The sequence below is a fragment of the Drosophila sulfurigaster genome, chromosome 3 (assembly GCF_023558435.1).
Source record: "Drosophila sulfurigaster albostrigata strain 15112-1811.04 chromosome 3, ASM2355843v2, whole genome shotgun sequence".
NCBI lineage: Eukaryota > Metazoa > Arthropoda > Insecta > Diptera > Drosophilidae > Drosophila > Drosophila sulfurigaster.
The window spans coordinates 37,009,161-37,031,617 of NC_084883.1; the positions used below are offsets into that span (position 1 = coordinate 37,009,161).

Consider the following 22,457-nt stretch of genomic DNA (forward strand, 5'->3'; position numbering starts at 1 on the left):
AAAGTGTGTGGTAGACTTTGAAATATCCTGCACCTAACACACTGAGCTTATAAATATTTGTATTTTAAAATAGAGAAATACTTTATTAAGGATTTTGGGAATTTTTATATATTTTATTAAACTTTTTCCTATAATGAAGAATTTGAAATGAAATAATAATTTTCATTCTTATATGTAATTTGAAAAAAGTATAAATTGAACAACTTACATAAAATCTCTTGCAGTTAATTTGCAGATTCTAATTATTTTGAAATCAATAAATACTTTATTTCGAATATAAATTCTTTTACTGCGTTTTTTGAGCAAATATTATATACATAGTTAAACTAATATTTTAAGTTGGAAATGTTATTTAACATTTTTTCTTTTATATTAATTTCTCCATTCATTTATTCCTTCTTATCAAAAAGTGAGTTTATTATTGCTTAAGCGATAATAAGTATAATATTTTAAATGACAATAGACTCTTAGGCTCAACTAGTGATTAATTTGTTAGCAGTGTCAATTCAACATTTTTATTAGAGACTTGTTAATTTAATTCATTCATTTATTTAAGTGTTTGTTTACCTTTTAATTTAATTTATTGATTATTTATTATTGATAATTCATTTCGGATTTTCCTTTAATTTTTATTTCATTTATTTCCAAATGACATTCAGAAACTTCTAATTTTCCACAACTTCCAGTCTCATCAGTCACCCATTTTCCTCACTTAGCTTACAGGGTATCTTTTCAATTTGGACCACAAATAACGCACTTGTTAAGTGTTTTTGTTTGATTTTCGTGCAAATGATTTGCACATTGTTCTGTCGCCAGCAAATTGTGGGCGTTATTTTCGTTGTGGTGGTTGTTAGTTACTTGGGGATTCTGTGGCTGTCAAAAGAAGCGTGAACGAAATTAGGAATTGTAATTGATTGAACCAAAAAAATGCCGACAAGGGTTGCAAAAGCTGATTGAAAATGCGAAGCAGTAGCAGCAGCAACAGCATCAAATGGAATACATCGTCAACATGGCATAAATAAATAAAGAAATAATTAATTTGGCGACTCGCACAACGCGCGTCGCTGTATTTGTCAGTTTGTCATAAACAACGGCTGTAAACAAGCACTTCGACAATGTTGCGTTCGCTTTTAATATATTTAGTGACCACGCTGCATGTTGAGACCACAGAGCCACAGCAGCTTCCCTTTGGCCACAGAAAAAAAACAGAGAAGAGCGCAAAAAAAAATGTATACAAACTCGGGTCTCGGCCAGAGCCCACAAGACATGGCCAACAATCAGCAGCTTTTATCAGAGTGCACAGCGAGAAAAAACAAAGTAAAGTCTAGATAAAGAAGGAGTAAGGACTGACAGATGCCCTGTAAAGCAGTCTAAAGTAATTGCAATTGCACGCTGTGGATATATACAATTAATACTATATGATATATATACCAAATATACTATATATACCGCATATACCACATGTACCAAATATACTATATGAATATATTCGATTTATAATATATGGTATATATACCATTTATACCAAATATGCTAAATATACTATATATACCAAATATACTGTGTATACTATATCTATCCTTTAATTCAGCCGATACAAAAGAGTCTGAAGTAATTGATGTTGAATATATAGTATATTCTATAAATACCATACATACCAAATGTACCAATATGCCAAATATACTATATATACCAAATGTACTGTGTATACTATATCTATCCTTTAATTCAGCCGATGCAAAAGAGTCTGAAGTAATCGATGTTGAATATATAGTATATTCTATAAATACCTATACATACCAAATGTACTAAATATAAAAAATATACCATATATATTGTATACACTATATATATAATTTATACCATATATACTAGATATACCCCTTAAGTCAGTCGATGCAAACAAGTCGTATAATCATATAAAAAAGGCGAGCGCACTGCAAAAACTCAACAACATGCAACAAACTGTAAAGCCGAGCGTCGAGTAGATTGACTGGAAGCGCTTGTTGGTTGGCCTCCCAAAAAGCCACTTCGGGGCAGTCGCAATGCCCTCTCTGAGGGGGATGGAGCTGGGAGGAGGGAGAAGAGGGCAGCAGCAAAAAGAGTGTTGTGTGTAAAGTGTTGCACATCAGGCCACAATGGCGCTAAGCCAATAAATTAAATCAAACAAGCGCGATAACCATTTCACTTTTGCCATGTCTATCCACACACACATACACACGCATTCTCGCATACACACACACATACACAGATAGTTGCTGTCCCTGTCTGGCCAACAACAACAACAACAACAATAAAGTTAAAATGGCGTAAACAGTATAAAAAATTGAAATGCATGAGCTTTTCACAGGCAGCAAAATTGTAGAAAAAACTCGCTCCAAAAAAAAAAGAAAGAAAGAAGAGAGCCATAAATGCATTTAATAAAATGCAGCAAAGAGTGAGCAAGATGGGCAGAGAAAGAGAGAGAGGGGCAGAGAAGGTAAAGTAAAGCAACTATGCGACCATGGTAGAAAATTTTTTAAAAGCTTTTCTGACACTTTGCTGCGTATTTTGGCTGTTGCTGTTGACTCTTTCATCGATAGATGAATGTGTGTGTGTGCGTGTATTGGTGTGTGTGTGTGTGGGGAAATATTGTTAATTTTTGTCAACACAAGCGATGCGCAGCAACAGCGACGCCATTTTGTTTTGCGATGAGTATGGCAAATTGTTTAAGTTGTTGCCTTGTTGATTATGAGAGCCCAAGCTTCCATGGTTCGGTTAATTGTTGGCAAGTCAATTAAAACTTTTGGAATTTATGACGCATGTTGCGCATAAACCAGCCAAATGGGACTGGTTTTGTTACACGCATTCAAGTCTTTCTAAGTGTGTGTGTGTGTGTGTGTGTGTGTGTGTGTGTGTGTGTGAGTAGATCGTTATTTATCTGCACATAGTTCACAAGCTGACAATGTTGCCAGCTTAAAGCGAATGTTGCCAAGAAACTACTAAACAGCGTTTAGGTGAAAGGAATTTGTAGGAAACTGTATAAGAAGATACATTAAATAGTTTTTTCCGTTTATAAAATTTACTTAATTTGATTTTTACAATATGTGTATTCCCTTATTTTATACTCTTATTTTTATGTTTTGTAATATTGTGAGCAGTCATCATCAGAAAACAAAATAAGAAACAGCATTCAAGTATTTTTTACTTTATAACAATATATTTATTGCACTTTGACAATATAGTTTGCATGGTTTTATGTTATCAAATATGTATTTATATGCTGACAAGTTTTAAAGTTTCAAGCGATTCACGAAATCTAAATACGAAGCTTCATTTAATTGAATTTTAACTCAATAATGGGCAATTTGAAAGACTTTTTTCATTATAAATTAAATTAATGTGTAAGAAATTTTAGAGTTGAAGAAATTTCATAAAATATAAGTGCAAAGCTACATTCAAGAGCTTTAAATGACAATATTTAATTAATGTGAAATTTTCGAAAAATGTTTTAATATTATTTTTATATAGAAAAGATTAAATAGTATAAGAACACTGTTTTTACACTTTAACAATACGTTTTGACTTTTTATTATATCAGTTTTAGAAGATAAGCTTTAAAATCACACGAAAGCTAAGTTTAAAGTATACATTATTATTGATAAATATTCTAAAGATTAAATGAAGATTTTTCAATCTAAAAATTATCAAGTAAATTTCGTTTTTATAAATAGTTGATTGAAGCTCTAAATATAAACTTCTAATCTAATTCCTGCCAAACATCGAACCCGTCTCACCCTCTCTCTTGACTTTTTCTGCTCATCGTTAGTGGCTTTTTAATGTGCTTTTTGTGCGCTCTCCTAAGCAAACAAATAATTCTTGTGCTTTGAATTACAATTTTCCAGTTGACTTGATATTTTGACAGCGCGCTTGTTTGTCTTTCGCTTTGAAGCCATCTTAAATATTCATATTGTAAAGATGTTCTTGTTGCTTGTTCGTTGTTCGTTGTTCGTTATTCGTTGTTTGACGTCAGCTATGTTGTGGGTGTTATGCTAATTTTTTGACCAGGTTCAAGCTTCAAAATTCATGAGAAACTAATGCCCAGTAAAGTTGTTTCAGCTTTCTTCGTACACATTCTTTTATTTTGTGGGGTACTGAAATATGCAAGCGAAATTTTATAATTTAAATAAGCCATGAAAGAGAGTGCGAGCTAAAATCTGAATACCATTTTAATAAGTATGTTGCTACAACTATATTAAACCAAGCGTCGCTGAGGTCACACTAAAAAGTTCAGCTCACAAATTTTGAGTAGCGAAAAATGAGAAAAAAAATATATATTTATATAAATTTACAGCAAAAAAGTTGGAGCATGTTATAAAATACGAAACTACTTAGTGGCGTTGATGAATTGTGACATTTTTATGGGTTTGTCTTTTGCGCAGAGCAGAGCAGAAAACAGAAAAAAAAATTCAGCCAAGTGGACAACTGGCAAAAGCTTTTGGCTTAGCCACTCGTCCTGGCCATAAACAATGCGGCCGCCCAGTGGCTGATCCTGTCTATCTTTCTAGCTGTTTAAATATATGTTTGCATATTGTGGAAATTATGAAAGTGCCAACGAGCAAAATAAGAAGAACAAAATTGCCATTTTTAATGCGCAACTCACGTGTCCGCGACTCGTTCGACGCTTTCCTAAGCCATAAACATAACTCAAAGCATATTTATAGTTACGCCCGCCCCTAGAGATTTATAGCGTCACTCGCGACTCTTTAATTAACGACAAAAAAAAAAGCAAACAAACAGAGACAGAGTTTACCTTCATATTTTTTTGTGTGTGTTTGTTTTTGTTTTATGCGATGATTTCTCTACCGCAGTTTAATTGCCTATTTTGCTATTGTTCTCGCACTTCACAGGCAATTGTCAGGCGTCGTAATGAGCCGTTTAAGGCATTGATAAGAAATAACCAACTGTGAAAGCGGCGGTAAGCACTCCTAAATGGTTGAAAGTTGTGCAAAGAAAGCATTTCAGTTATTCACAATGATTTGTTATTGTCGTTTTTGTTAGTTTTCCTTCTGCGTGGGAAATCTCCCGCCAACTTTCAATTCATGATTTTAAAGTTGATTGCCCCATAAATTTATTGTGTATCTCTCTTTTTCGTTCGATATTGCTCCCACACGACAAACTGGGAAATGGCTGTAAGTAAGAATGTTTAGATTGCCACAAAATGCGTCCCATTGCGTTGCCTTTTGCTTGTTTATCAATGGCAATTTAACAAGTACGTATACGTAATGCGTGCGTATACTTAATATGCAGACATTTTGATGCCCCGCTGAGCATCAGCAGCACATTCTCGCATAGTCTTGAATGAGGGCATAATGCTAAGATGATGAGCAGCAATATGAGCTGGAATGTTCGAAGCAGAAGAAGAAGGAATTGGGGAGAAAAGAGGAAGTGGAAGTGGAAGGAAAGTAGTAGAAGTTTTTGTGACTTGCTGACTGTTCATTAGAGGCAAAAAGAACGTGCAAAGATAAACAGCAAACCATTAAACGATATCTCATCAAGAAAATCGCCTTAAATATGTTTCTGCCTAATTTCCCACGATTGTATGTAGGTGTCTCTCTCTCTCTCTCCCTCACTCTCTTTCTCTATCTCTCTTTCTAACGGCAAGCAATGTCCAGCCAGCTAGCCATCCATCCAACCATCCGGCATATGCATACAAAAGCAATTTAGTTCCCCATACAATATATGAGCAAAAAGTCGCCAGCAAAAAAAAAGTATAAGAAAAATCTAATAATTTTTTATGTATTTTTCTCTCTCTGTTCTCGGTTCTGCTTACAGTTGAATGACCACAAGGCCAAAGCAAAGAGCAAAGCTGAAATGAAACCAGAAGAAGCAGCGGAACGAAATGAAACAAAACGAAGACGGAAAAACACCAGAAAATGTCGCAAAAGAAATGAGAAATGAAATAAATGAAGCAACACACAAACACACATACGGGAAATTACATGGAACCCACACACATAGTTCATGTCATTGCTTAAAAAACGAGAAAAAAGGATCAGAAGGACACGGCCAAAGAGATTAACAAGCCAAAAATAAATCAACAAAAAACGAAGCGCACAAAACACACACAAATCAAAAGCATAAAAAACCAAAACCCTAAACAAATAATGAGAATAACAACACATAAAATACTAGTTATCAGAAAGCAAAGAGAAGGGTAAAAGACTTTCTCTTCTTCTCTGTACTTATTATGATTTCTTTGCTGCTGTTGCTGAGGAAGTTTTCTTTATCCCTGGCTAGAATTTGATGCCACTTCATTTGCTGAGCTCGCTCCCCTCAACAGATATTTTAATTTTGCACGCGCCAGCTGTTTAAGCTGATTAATGGCAGCCAGCAGCAAAAGCGGCTGTCAATCAAGCACTGCCAGAAGGACTTCAGGAGAGGGAGAGAGTGGAGGATGGAGGGAAATAGAATAGACAGCTAGTTAGTTGCCTGTCGCTGCTCTGACGGCTATTTAAAGCAAATGGCTTTAAGATTAGTTACAACAGCAAAATTTATATCATATTTGTTGCTGGCCTCAACAGTCGACGGACAGCTTTGATAGACAGGTGTTGTTAGCTTTGCAAAAGGCACAAAATAATTGAGACAGCAATTGCAGAGTTTTGATTAGCAAATTTGTAAATACGTTTTTCATTTTGAAAGCAATATGAATCTCTTTATTGCGACTGACAGTTCGAGAAAGTAATTGGATATATTGTACTGTTTATTTTAATACAAATCTAATAAGATTTGTTTTGATTACAAATTTTTTTATAGTGAGAAATATGTCTCGTCACATGAATGCATTATTTGATCGAAATTATGCAGATTAAGGAAATCATTCCGCCATTAATTTGTTTTGTTTGTTGTCCCACAATTTTATATTCTTTTGTATACAGAATTGTGAATTGTTTCTATTCAGATTTAATTCATAAAAAAAGTAAATTTCTAATCAAATAGTTTTAAGTTTAGTGCATTTTTAATGCAAAATAGATTTCAACTGAAATATTTAGTTTCCCTTAGAACAAATTGCTTAAAATTAATAGCTGCAGACCATTAAAATATCATCGGTTATTTAATTTGTATGATTTATTTCTATAATATTGTATAGACATTTGTCTGAGCAATAGTTTCCTTCAGCTTTCATTTTTAAATGTGAATTATTCAGAAGAAATTTCAAAGCAATATCAAACAGTCTTAACTTCAATTCATGAATGCTGAATAGATTTTGAATGAAATATGACTCTCTAGGGAAAGTTGTAACAAAATTAAAAGCTGCAGATCATTACTTTGTTTGATTTCTTTCTAGTTTTTTGCACAGACTTTTTTCTGTAGAATAGTGACGACCAGCTTCCACATTTTAATGTGAAATAAAAGCATTCGGGGAAAATTCAAATTCAAAATCAAACAGTTTTAACTTCAATACATGTTGAATGCTGAATAGATTTCTGCTGAATTTTTGACATTCTGAATGCAAAGTTACTACAATGAATTTCTCATATTGGAAGCTGCAAACATTCTAACATAGGAGACATAAATCACGTTGCCAAAATCAGAGCAAAGAGCTTTAATACTATATCATTAAAATAATATTATACGCTCTGCCATTTCCCATTTCTTATTCGCATTCGCATTTTATAAGCTCGCAAAGTAATTGGAATTATATATTTTTATATTGTGAGCCCTCGTGAGTTTTCATATGACATAAGACAACTTTTATGACAGGCTCATTTTGGTTGCTATCGTGAGGTAATTTCCGTCTTTGCATATGAAACCCAGCAAAATATTGTCTGTTGCTTTAATTATGCGATTCGCCAAGCGGCAGAATTAAACAAACAGTCAGAGAATTTATGAAGAGAAATGTGGAACGAGATGTGGAAGAGATGAAATAAGTTTTCAATAAAACATCATAAACTGAAACTCATGAAATGGGGCAAATACATATATATTTATCTAAATACGTATATATAAATAGCATAGCATTGGGTGGACAGGCAGTTGACTTTTGGTGGTCACTGTGTTCTGTGTGTGTGTATGTGTGTAAGTGCCCCAGAAAGCTGCAGAAATTGACCAAGTTTGATATACTATATAAACGACGTAGAGCAAGCATTATTTGTATTTGTGTTTGCTGTATTTGTATTTATATTTGAGCTTGTGCTTGTTATTGTATGATTGTGTGGGTGCACATATATATACATATATATCAAATATATATATAGTTTTGTGTGTGTGTGCGCTGGCCACTCAATGTGTCCAGTCACGTTTTCATCAACAACATTTTGGCTTAGTTTTTGGTTAATATTATTTGTTTGTTGTTGCTCTGCTCTATTTATTTATTTTGCCCGCTTCGGTTCGCTTTGCCAAGTGCCAAAAGGCAAATATTGCGCATACGCCCGCGTGTACGTATGGCCTTCAACGAAATCAATAAGCACGCCCCACTCTCCTTTCCTCTCCTCTCCTTTCACTCTCAGTTCATTTTCAACTGGACAAACATCGTGCTGAGTTTGCTATGAAAACAGTAGCAAGAAAATTGCTAAATATTTTGCTGCATACTTTTAGGAAATTGGGCAGCCTGTAAAATCCTCCACACAATTTTGTTTATTTTGTAGCGAGCGAAAAAATGAAATAAGATTCGATTGCAAAAAAAGACGAAAAACAAAATTCTTTTGCAAAAGTTTTTCTTCATTAGGCTTAAGTTTCCACAGTAGCTAATCGAATTTTTCAATTCAGTTTTTTTGATCCAAATTTCTAGTATCGATTTCAAGGTTGCAATTTCATTGAAACACACAAAACACAAATTGCTGTAATCAAATCTATCATCATCATCACATCATCATCGTCATGGCGTAGACAACAAGCAGAAATTTCAATAAATAATTGGAAATGTGAAATTATTTCAAAGCATCGCAGCAAATCGTATCAATTGCCAAAATGAAACACGTGTGAAATTTGATTTTGCCCAGGCTCCCCAGAAAAACTTGTCAACTTGTATATTGTATATTGAATCCCCATTTTCCCGTCCCTTGGGCTGTGTATAAGTGTTTATGGCTCTAATCTCAAATTCAAATACGTGTGGAATACACAATAATCGTGTGCAGCGTGTGGCAGGCAGGCAGGCAGCCGAATTGTGGCACATGTCGATATCAATTGCAAGTTTTACTTACGCCCTCTTATGCATAAATAAAAGGCAAAATCGTATAACCAAATGTGTTCAAATATATATGACACTTCCGAGACTTGTGATTAATATATGAATTTCCAAAGAAAATTGCACGAAACAAATGCTCAAATAATTTGTAATAATATTTTACTAAAAGAAAATAATAAAATACAATCAAATACATATGACCCATCGAAGATTAAATAAAAATCATTGACACAAAACAACAAGCAAAACAATTATTGAAATTTATAAAAGTAGTTATAAAATTATACGTCAAAAATGTGCAAAATTAATTAAGAAAATAATATAAAAACATATATGAAAAAAAATAAAATTTAAATAAAATAAAATAATTCTACCTTAAAACATACAAAAATAATAAAAAAAAACTAGAAATAATAAAAAAAAATATAATTTTATGAAATAATCTTTTTAAAATATACAAATCAATGAAAGAAAATTATATTAAAACAACTATATAAAAAAAATAATACAAATGATTAGAAAATTTCTAAAAAAAAAATAATTAACAAACGGAAAAATAAATAAAATAAAAATAAATAAAATGAAAAATAATAATATTTACAAATAATCTTCCTATTATACCATATAAAACAAAACTTATAAAAAACTGCTCAATATTTAAAAGACTTTAATGATATACTTTTTGTCATCATTTGAAGAGACAACGTTAACATAGTTGATAAGAAATGTGGCCTTGGGGCGTCTACTGATTATCTATGTAATTTTCCATAAATCTAAAATATTGTTTTTCGTTTTGTTTTTTTCTCCCAATTTTCTTTGCAGCACAATTGCAAAATGTTCAATCATTGAAATTTAATACCAAAGTTTGCAAAGCAAAAGCATTGAGTGTGAAGCCGAAGCAAAAGGAAATGAAATTGTAAACAACAAAAAGAAAAAAAGGAAAACAAAGAGAAATATCTATGAAATAAACCATAAAAATCAACTAAATGCCAAAGCGACGCAACAACAACAAGAAGAACAGAACTGAAATCTGACAACGACAACAGAAACAACTGACAAACGAACGAAACAAACACACACACACCTACACACAAACGTAAACAGACACACACTTCCCCTCTCAATACCCCGACCCCCCGCAAGAACAGAACATTGAATGTGCGTAAGTGTGGCAAGAGAAAAGGCAAAAAAAGAAAAGCTAAAGCTGAAACAAAAGCAAAAACAAAGCAAACCCAAATTATAACAGCTCCTCCCCAAGACAACAAAGTGCAAGAGAGCAAGAACAACATTAATAGCGACGAGCTGGCAACATTTCTAACACCGGCAACATGTTGCTGAGGCGCTTACAACACAGCGGCGGCAGCAGCAGCAACAAAGCCAAAGCGCCAGCGCCCGCGCCCTCCGCCTCTTCTTGCTCCCCTTCGACCTCAAACCCAACGCTAATCGGATTTACGAGACAACCAACAACAACAGCAACATCATCGGCAACGAGAACATGGCTATTGCCGTTGCTCTGCTTGGCAATTGTTGCTCATGTCAGTGGCGAAATAGGTAAGTGCCACCCATCCCCCTCACCCCTCACCCATCACACACTTCTCATGCACTTAACGTGCCCCATATCATTTATGAAAAAACAAAAATGTATATATGAATACTTATAATAAGCAAAAGTCGCGGGGTTGACTGTGAATGCCTAGATTGCGACCAGCCAAAACTCATTAAAAAGGTAAAATATCATTAACATAATTATGTGAGATTGGAATGAGGAATGAGGATGAGGATGAGGAGAATATTCACAGCTGGAGGGTGTTTGTTTTTGGTCCGCTGCAATTGATAGCTAAAATTCAATTTGTCCCCTTCGCAAAACTATCGAATAATCAAATTTAATTATGCCCTTTACAAATTAACATTTGCACAACGTATTCAAATTATTTGAACTGTGCCTAATGATCACAGTCCTCTGGCTAGACAACCGAGTGGGAGAAAACACTTTGCTCCCCTTCTAACGTGGGCAATTGTAGCTCATTAAATATTGCATTAGTTGATGTGTAATCAATGCGAATAATTGGACGATACAACCAAATATATGTTACACATAGAGCGCTGATAACATTTCATTTTATTTTTTCAAAATAAAGTATTAGTTAAAAAAGTATGATATTTATTTCTATTTAATTGTATTTATTTTTATTTTTTTTGGCTTAAATTATATATGTTGTTATTGAGGACAAGATTGTTGAGTATTGCTAAACAAAAGTCAATTTAAATCAATGATTTACTAAATAAAATCTTTAAACATGCTTAGAATAACATTCTGTCATTCTTAATGAAAATTGTCAAAAAAGTAAAAGGAAGAAATAGTTATTTAATAGCTTAATATATTAAAAAATATAACTAAATATATTATTGCCAATTTAAAATGTCAGTTCCTCTTGAAGAACCTCATTTGGTTTAGAGCTTTATATATTTTGTCATTTATTCTAACATTTAATTCTTAAATACAAATCAAATTACAATGAACATTTCTCTTTATGAACATCATTATCAGTTTGATGTATTCAAAAAATATAGCTTTATCTTTTATTGGCAAATTTAAAATGTAGTTTCCTTTAAAGAACTTCTTACTGTTAATAGTTTTGTATATTTTATATAAAAATTTAAAGAAAAGAACATTTCTTTACAAGAAAATTAGTTCTATGTATTAGGACATAGAACTAAATCTATTGATACAATTGGAATTATCAGATACCTTTGAAGGTTTGATAGTTTTGTTTATTTTGAATAAGAGAATTAAGAGTAAATTCAACAACCTCCTTCAGCCACATTTGTTACCTTCACCAAATAAACAATTTGGTGCAACTTTAAATTCAGGTAATTAGTTGAATTTGTCGAGTTTTAAGCCGCTTTGTTTATTCTTTTATAGTACTTAATTTTCTGCAAGAAGGTAAAACTGAAAACAAGAAGAAAATTGGAGACTCATCATTGAAATTGCACAAAAGAGTTTTGTAAGGAAATTAGCTTAGCTCATTCTCTCATTTTCATTCTCATGCCGTTCTCTTCTCCCTACTCTATATGCATATCAAAACCTCATGATGCGCGCCACGCCTCTCCGCTCCCCGTTTTTTTTTTGCTTTGGCCCAGCAAAACAACACACAACAAGCTCATCAACAAGCAACAAGAACAAAAAAAAAAATAGACAAAGTGCACACAAAAAATGGAGTACGTTGTTAGACATGGCAAAAGCGAAAAAGATGAAATAGGATGAGTTGAGAAAAGCGAAAAAACTATGCAATTTTTTGCCGCAGGCATAAAAATGGGCAAATGTGGGTGGCAACAAAAAAGAGAGAGAGAGAGCGAGATGGAGTGAAAGGCAAAAAGAAAAGTCGCAAAAGCTGATGTCCAACAAATGCTAATGAACAGCGGCAGCGGCATAAAAAAATAAAAAACAAAATACAAAAATGAAGACGAACAGTCGCTGTAATAAAGGAAAGACCGAGCTGTAGACACAATTTTTCCATTCTCGCTCTTTTTGCCGCTGTCTGCGCTAAATTAATAATAATAAAAATGTTGCGCGCAAGTGCATAATTAATTAAATAATAAACCAGACGACGTTGTAATAGAAATCTAAATTAAAATTAAAAAAGCGCCTCCAACTGATTTACAAAATGCACTTTGCCATTTGCATTATATACCCTATAAAAAGGTTATGTAAAGAGTATAGAAATATGTAGAAATACATTAGGTTTAAATTCTGAAAACTTCAGCAGATTTAAAAGATTAATGTAGCATTAATTCCTGATCTACTCCACTTTCTTTTTCCTTGTCTCGCTTTCATTGTCAGAAGCTGATTGCTATGCAGCTGATCCCATTAAACCAACTGCCCTTAGGACTCAGATAAGGGTGCACGCTTAGCCTCTCTTAGCTGCAGCAGACTAATAATCCCAACAGAATGAAATAGAGAACTGTATGTGTGTGTGTGTGCTACAGGGTATCGATGCAGTTAAACAGCCACAGTTCTGAGCTCATTTGTTTTACAGACTTTTGCATGTTTGTTTGAAATGTTTCAATGCAGCTCGTTACGATTTCATAGCCGCATAAATTTTCGGCGTTGCCAGACAAAGGCGGCTCATTTGTGTGGCCAAAAACAGTCGCAAAACATTTGTAACTTTGTTGCAGTCCGCTTCTCTTCCTCCCTCTTGCCATAGTATTCTACATAATTAAAACAGCGGCAGCAGCTGTAGGCCAACACAACAAAGTACACTAACTGCATTTTGTTCATTAGCGATCCACATACAAACACACATACACACACACATTGAGAGCTCAGAGTGCATAATATTCGAATTCTATTCGCATATGCAACATGTAAATGCATAATTAATGCAACAACAGGGTGCAGAGTTGCAAGGGGCAATGAATATGTTGCACTTGCAATAAGCGACAAATGTCGCCATTAAATGCTTACGATTGTGACTACAAAATGACAGAGAATACGTGGCATAAATTAAAGAGATCATGTAGGAAAACAAGTAGCGCTTCAGTATTGTTTGCAGGGCTTAAAAAATCATTTAAATACTTTGGAAAAAATTAAAGAGATTACGAGAGTCATTTGCGTATAGAATAAAGTTCATAAAATAATTTAAACATAAAATAATAAAAGAGATTTCAGATTTTGAAATATAATTTGTAAATTACGCATTTACAAGTTTTTACATAGAGCAATGACAACAAAAGTCTGATCTGCTCAGAAGCTAAGTGCTATGACTCATTGCTCAGCTTGTGGCAAAGCTGACTGCTATAATGATTTGGCTTGCTTGTAGGCAGTCATAGCTGCATGCTGTGTCACTCAACTGAGCGGCCATTGAACTGCTTGCTGAAGGCAAAACTGAAATGAAGGCCTTAAATTCAATGAAATAATTGAGTAAATTTGTCCTTATTTAATTTAATGTTTTAAAAGCAGCTCTATAATAAACTTAAACTTGTCTATTATTCAATAATAATATAAAGTTTTTGGTTTACTATAAATAAGGCAATTTTAAACTTTAACTTAAATAATAAAAATCTCAGACAAAACACTAAAAATGCTTGACTATATTTTCCACAAAAACACCAAAAATTCACACGCCAAAATTGAATTGAAGAGACGGAACTAAAAAAAAGGCAACAGAAACGAAGTAAAAATAAGCGAGAAAATCAGTGACCCTTGAAAATAAATAATAATTACAAAAGGCGCAGGCGGGTGGGAGGAGGGGCATAAAAAAACGTAACAAAAAGAGCGACAAAGAGTTGACGAAAGGAGAGAACCAAAAAGAAAATCACACCATTAATTACAACAACAACGTGAAGTAAAAAATGCTAAGCGTTAATGTGCCGACTGCCCAGGGAGAAGAGCATAAAAAAAGAGAGAGAATGGAGAAGAGAGAGAGAGAGATGGGAGGTGTAAGAGAGGCAGCAGCCACTTAAGCTGAAGCTGAACAGTGGGCAATGTGGAACAAACTTATTAAAAATATTGAAGAACGAGCAGGAAAAAGAGGGAAAGACTGAAGCAATTGAAATGAAATGTGACACGCAAGGCAACAATAAAAAAATTCATTACAGGTGTGTGAGAAAGTGAAGGTGGACTAAGAAGTAAGAACTGTTGTTCTTCTTTCTCTTTCTCTCTCTCTCTCGATTTAATTAAATTAAAATTACGGCCAGCTCATAGTTGTTGTTACTCGTTGTTACCTGTAGCTCGCTGCTCGTTGGTGTTTGGCTTAAATATGCATTTCCGCAATGGAGTTGGCGGCGTTTTTTTACTTAAATGTGCATGAAAATGTGCATGGGAAATGCATTTGCGGAATGTTTCCTGCGCCTCACTCACTCACGCTCTCTCACTCAACTCGCTTCGAGACTTTTCCCAGCTTTGTTCTTTGTCTTCTCGCCCACCCACTCGCCGCATGCTTCGTTGCATGGGAAAATCAAGCAGCAACAACAACACCAACAACGAGATTAACTACAACAAGTTGGCTCATTCGCAGCTCTGATGAATCGCATATCTATGGCAAAGCAGACTGCACATGTTATGCTTTATGACCCAAAGTTTTCATTATACATTTTTATAGTCGAAGGCAAAAAAAATGCTTAAAATGCCGAGCAAAAGTTAAGCAAAACATATAAAAGTATTCTAAGCGCATAAACTGGGCATAAAGAAGTTCGCGCCGCGGAGGATGAGAAAGATGGGGAAGAGAAATCGTGGAGGGTGAGAGAGAAGCGGAGAATTCTTCACACGTTTAGCGTAAGAGCAAATTTTATGCGCAAACTTTTGGCGCCATTTTTAACGAAAATGTTTTTCATACGCCTTGCTAAGGGTATTATAAAACGGTCAACAGATTTGAGAATTTGTATTCGTAACTATTTAAAGTTCAAGACGATAATAGTAATGATCATTTTGTTCCGTTTGAGAATAGTGTTAAAGCAAATCCAATCAAAAATATAGTTTTCTTACAGTTGAATAATTTAATGGAGCGTTCTTGAAATCTGAGCTACAATTTACTTTTAAGAGTTTCATAATACTATATCAGACTTTTTCTTTTACAAAACTTCACTGTAGTTCATTCAATATTCGCAGTCTTCCCACAACATTTATTCCCCCTCTTCACTTCATTTTATTTCTTCCGCTGCATAAAGTGCAAATTCATTTTTGTGTTATTCGCATTCTCTTCGCAATATGTTTTTATTTAATATTTTTTTATGCTTTTCATTAGTGTTTCGCGTTTTGCATAGTTTATGCGCATTGCACGCGCTATTTAACTTTAGAGTCGAGAATTTATGATATCTGTTTGCTCTCTCCCTCTCTCTCTCCCTCTCTCTCTCTGTGTCTGGTTTATTATATATATCGAGTGCTGGGAAGAGATAATGCTTTTATGCTGCAACTGTCTTCATGTTTTATCTATTTTCGCTCAATTGGCATTGTCGATGGCCAGAGAATGTTGTAAAAATTCCCTCTACTATAAATAATCGACGTGTAACACTCGCAATTGCATTTCGAACACACCGAATTTAATTTCTATAACAAATGTTTTTGCATTTTGCGGTACTGCAAACAAATGCTGGCAGTCGTCTTATATCATTTGGCTATTTTTATAGGCCACACAACAACGAATTGTCAGTGCTTAAAAGCTTTTCTAATTTACGGCAATATTTTAGTTTTATTATTGGTGATGGCATATGCCATGTGTGCGAAATGCGGCTGGATTAGTTGTTGTCTTTTAAAATGGTAAAGGGAATTATTCATTTGATTATTATTGGTGGACGTGGCCTTGGGGAGTATTTAGAATAAGATTTGAATGAGTTCATATAGTTTTCTTAGTTGTAAAGACAAAGTAAACAATATCTTCTTTGTCTCTGGAATCTTTAACCAGAATTGTCTTTTTAAATAGGTGAAATGAAATACAATATAATGAATTATTTCGAACATTTCTTGAATTGTTAATAACAACAACAAAACTTATTATTTTTTGAAAATTTTAAATAAACTCCAACAAATTGGAAACGATTGTTTTTTTTTTTAATGTTTTATGCTATTTTATTTTATTCTATAATTTTTTATTTATATTTTGTATATTTGAAAAACATTTTCCATTTAATTGCTGCTCAAATGGAAAATAAATTTCTTTTATATAAATATTTGTATTTGAATTTGCCTTCATATTTCTTTTGCCAATTATTTAATTACCCACAATTAAACGCATAATTTGACTGCTGCTAAATAGCTGAAAAATAATGACAGAATCTGCAAGAATTCTTCGGTTTAAATTTGTAAAATTCAGTGAACTCATTTTGCCAGCTAATAAAATCAGTGTGTCGACTGCGAAGGGGAAATCGATAAAAAGCAAGGCAAACGACGACGACGGAGACGACGACGCCGCGTGTTGCTTTGACTAATTTTGAACACCTGTTTCCCAGCCAATTTGGCAGCGAGTCTGAATCAGCATCAACAGCAAACGAATCCGAATCCCGCATCCGAATGAGAAACAGAATGCGAATGAGAATCCGACAGAGAATCAGCATCAGAATCAAAATGAGAATGAGAATGAGAATCAGCCACGCGTCACAATTGAAAAACGTACGAGAAATTTGCGATACACACGCAATTCGCGACATATCGTCAAATGTATCTATAAAATAGCTGGGTGGGATGGAGAGAGAGAGGAGAGGGGATGCTGTGCATGTGTTGCTGATAATGTTTATGCTGTCAGTTACTGCTGCACATGACATTCAATTGCCACAAATCAAGATAAGGCGAGACTGCGGGACTTGAGAAAAGGAGAAACTCCTTAGACGCTCCTCTCTCTCTCTCTCGCTCTATAAGAATCGCAGGAGATAGGATGTATTATAATATGGCTGCCAAGACGGAAGCAGACACACACACATTCGCTCACACACACTTGTATTGCTTTTTTTCTCTGGTTTATTCCGCTGTGGGAACACGTGCCAATTGTTGTGGCATGGGAGACAGAGATGGAGAGAGAGAGAGAGAAGCGAGGGAATCTCTGTGGCGTAGATGTCGCTTTGTTCCCTTTTACAAATCACATGCTCAGTTTATGCCACACGCACACACACACACACATGCATGCGTAGGTGTATCTGTGTGATATGTGACAACATCACATGCAGCATCAGTTGCTTTTGTTGTTGTTCTCGTGTTGTTATCATAAAATAAAATTTGCTTCTTCTGTGCGTACGTGTGTCAACTCAAGAGGGGAATGAGGGGAAAGCTGTGCTTTTTGACTTTTAAAATGGTTTTTTAAATTTTCAACTGGATTTAAATATGGCAACTTGCGAGTTGTTAAAACGAACTCAACTCAACTCGCTGTCATCTCCATTGTTCGCATTTCGTCCTCTACTTTCGCTCTCTCTCACTCTCTCTAGCGCTCACTTATGCACATGATGTAATTTGTCTGATGAAGCAGTTAAACTGCTCAGATAAAATGATGTAATGACTGAGCTGAAGCACTTGCACGATGACTCCATTTCACTTGAGCAACTGACACATCATTTGTTCAGCCAAGTTATTACAGAAGTTAGGCAAAGGATCAAGTAATGAAAAAATGAGAATTGTCATTAAATATTAATTATTTTGACATGAAGAAGACTTTATCTGCTAATTATCGTGAGAATAGTCAATAAATTATAATTACTTTGGTGTTATTTAGAAGACTCAATTTTTCTAAATCTTGCCTTGACTTGTATGTATATCTTTTAAATAACCTTTTTTAAACGTTTTGGATTTGTAATACAGCCCTCTCATAGTATAGCTACAAGTAAAGTTTTAATTCTCACCTTATTACAGAAAAAACACATAAATAAATATTGCCAGACAACTAAAATCCAACAATTTATTCAATTTAAATATATTGGGCTATTGCATTATATTTTTGAATTGAATAAAATTGTATTTGAGAATACAAAACTCTAAATTTCAGTTTAAGCTATTGTCTTATTATTTTATATTGTACTACAATTATCATTAGACTTTCCTGAGTCATGTTGAACAATTACTAATAACGAACTATAAAAAATGTTTATTAAATTCCTGTTTACAAAAACTTACAACAATTCCTATATCTAAAATATTTCTCGAACATATTCACGATATTTGTCAGCACATTAAAGTCTGCTATAATTGCCATGGCAATTAATATTTAAAGCCTAGAACGCAGCTCACCAAATTATCGATAACACCAAAGGCCATGCATTTGTGGCCACAAACAATGTTTGGCAGCGCCCTTCCCCCACTTCTACTTCCCTCTCCAAAACCATCACCAACTCCATCTCCTCTTTAGACAATGCACTTCGGCAAGATGGACGACAATTGACAGCTATGCTGGCAGACGCCTGACAAGAGGGGCAGATGACAAGGGGAAGCTGCAGCTCAAGACAAATACCGAAACGCAAATCAATTAAAGCGCTAATTGAATTGTTGCTGCTGGCGGCAAGCTTTCAGACTGTCGATGCGAATCGGCCAAGCGATGCTGATTAACGCCAAAACAAAATTGAATTGACCAAAGTCAAAGCGCAAAGCCAAAGTCAAAGCAAAGTCTATGGCCAGAGTTTGTGGGGGAAGGGGCTTAGTAAATGTCCTGTCTGCGGAGGACAGAGCGACAATCAGACCGCAATTAAATTTCCCCCTCGGTTCAAAATAAAATTAACGGCCATTAAAAGAGACGATGCGTTGCAACTAGACGGAAGAGTGCGAGAGAGCGAGAGAGAGACTTGGAAAAATAGGAATTTACGAGCGGGTCACTCGGTCAACAAGGGCAGGACAAAAGGGTGGGAGAGAGAGAGAGGGGGGGAGTGTGTGGTGAGAGAGAGAGAGAGAGAGAGAGAGTGCGCCATGTATGTGTAAACACGTTAATTAAACGCAAGGATAATTATAATGTGCACAAGGAAATGGTTCACAGAACGCCAAGTGGCGGTGGCAACCAGCGGTGGCAAGTAGCTGTGTGGCAAGTGGTGCGGGGGCAACTGACGGTGGCTGGTAGCGAAATGTGATTGAATTGCTAAGTGGCAAGCACGTCGAGTCTCTCTAACTGGGATGCCTTTGCATTCAGAAGCGTGGGGCGTGGCAGGAAGCAAAGTCTCACTCACACTCTCTCTCGGTGTCGCTGTGCATAATTATGCAACAGCACAAAATGGGAGCAGTGTGACAAACAGAAGCCACCAATTCAGCCAACAAACCACCCAACTAACCAACCAACCAACAACAAGTTGTCAACGACTTGAGTAGGAAGAAGCGTTGAAGTGCCGTCGTCGTCGTCGACGTTGTTGTTGTGGTGTCAAAAAAGTGAGCAAAGCCAAGCCAAACATATGCCCAAGCACGTAAATGAGGCTAAAACAAGGCAACACTTCAAGAGGAAGTGTGACGTCACAAGTGCGAAGCAAACACCGAACACACAGCTAAGCATAATAAAAAAACAGCAGCGAATTAGAGATGCCAAGGAACTTTGACTTGAGACTTAAAGTTGAGAAAGGACTGAGAAGCTAGAACTTGAATTCAATGTGTACCTAGAACATAAAGAAGGAAATTAAGAAAAGAATGCAGTTGTATAAATAAATAAAGTTACCAACAATGTAATTTTAAACAATTTAGTAAAGTAAAATTCGGAAACAGACTTAATCATAAATTAAACAATGTAGAAAGGTAAAATTAGGAGACAGACATAAATAGAACAAGGAAGAGAGCTACAGTTAAGATGCTTTTAATTAATACAACGAAAAAAACTAAAACATACCAGAAATAATATTTGGTATATCAATATACCACAGAATTCAAAATATATCATAAAGTATATACAGGATAGTCAATCAAGGTATTTAAAATAACAGCTGCAGCCTTTTTTTTTGGTATAAAATGATCAATATACCACAACATTTAAAATATAAATACAATCAACCAAAGTAATTCTGCTGTTTCCTTTTTTTAGTGTACAATTAATTCTATACGTATACGTTATATTTTTATAGGCTACTCTGAATAAATACTTTAAAATCTTCTGTTGCCAGGAATATTTCTTAAACTTTTGGCCAATTATTATGAATATAAGAACTGAAATTTATAATTAAATTGTATGCTGAGGATATAGAATTAAATGCACATTACATTGCGAAGTTTAAACAAAATTATGGCTTTATAAATGCAACTTTAAAAATATAAAAAATTGCAATAGTTGAAGCATGTATGTGAGCTGGGAAATTGAAAATCAGTTTGAAGTAGCACTCAGTAGATTAGAAGGACCAGACGGCAGCCACTTCATACTAATCAAGTCAGTTGTCGGTAGACTGTCAGCCAACTGACTCATAGCCAGACAATTATGCCAACTAGCGAAAGAGTGAAGGAGAAGACAAAGAGAAAGAGAGAGAGACTGAGAAGAGAAGCAGTCTCTGCAGCTGCGATACGGCCTGTCACTGTGGCAATTGAATATGCAAATTGGCAAACGGCGTGCCAGTCAATCCAATGCCATCAAAAAACCCCACCCAGAAATCGCATCTCATCCAGCAGCAGCTGGAAGAGAAGAAGCAGCAGCTACCACTTTGTCAAACAATGCCTGGAGTCGAGCCTCAATTGCACAAAAGAGAAAAATTAATAGAATTGTTATGAATATATTTCGCTGGGGAGCATTTTTCTCTCTCGTTCTCGTTCTCTTTCTCAGTCTCCACTTCAATTGCATATGTGTGTGTCTTCAGTCGAGACGATACGAGACGAGTTGAGTTGAGTTCTCATATTTGCATTTTAGATTAAAATTTTGCTACGCTTTCAGTTTGATTTGTGCAAATGTTTGACTAGAGATTTTTAGATTTTGTGTAATTATTGTAAATGTAACAAGTTGAAGAGCTCCGCAAATGAAGTCTTCTTGTTATCAAAGCACGCTAGGGAATGAAATTCTCGCCAAACTCTCTTTCTCTCCTTTTCTCTATTGGACTGTCTCTGTTGACTTTGTGATGAGCTTGAAATGAAGCTTGAATTGGATTAGCATTGTGGCTGAATGGACAACTGACAAAGGAACTTAATTAATGAAGTTGTATTGTTGGCATGTTCAATCTGCATTTGCAATAACAAAATGGTAGTAAATAAGTGAGGAAAAAATTAAAAGTTTTGTTGTCATAAATAAATATTTAATGAACTTAAGTTTTTGATGTAAAGCAAAATGAATTTTGTAAATTAAATTGCAATTAGTCAAAGCAAAGCAATGTTATAATTGAAAGTAATGTTATAAAATGTTGTAAATAAGTAGTTTTTTGTGCTTTACCAAATTCACCTTTAACATCATAGTATTGTATATTCATGAAATTGTCAAAAGCTCAAGCAAAGAGCTTTAATGAGCTTTTACTTTTCGACATTTTCTACTACATATTGGGAACTTAAATAGAGATATTTAATATATCGTTGTAATCGTATTTAGCAATAGTAAATTCTGAATTTGAAGTCAATAAAATTTAAGCATTGCTTATTAAGATAATACCGAGCTTTAATATACATTTACTTAATGAAATTGCATTCATAAATATTGTAATCTGTAGCAAATATATTCGCTACAAAGCTTTCATCTGTTTTGGATGTACTAAATTCACCTTTGAGGTCAATAATATTACTTGGACAATTTCAATCCGAGCTTTAATGAGCTTTTAGCCATTGAAATTGCTAACACTTATATATAATGTAAAGCGTAAAAACAAAACTTCTTTTAATGTTAATCCACTAGCAATGTGCTTTCACTTGAATGTGTAGACTGTGTTTATGCGAGAAAGCTCT

At 34.5% G+C, this 22,457-nt stretch overlaps 1 protein-coding gene across 1 annotated transcript in view; it reads left to right on the plus strand.

Moving 5' to 3' along the window:
• Positions 1-22,457, plus strand: part of LOC133846508 (uncharacterized) — a 96,909-nt gene that overhangs the window by 11,133 nt on the left and 63,319 nt on the right. The window contains 1 exon segment of the mRNA XM_062281526.1: positions 9,989-10,717. Coding sequence (XP_062137510.1) covers positions 10,495-10,717 — 223 coding nt within the window. The 5' untranslated portion in view covers positions 9,989-10,494.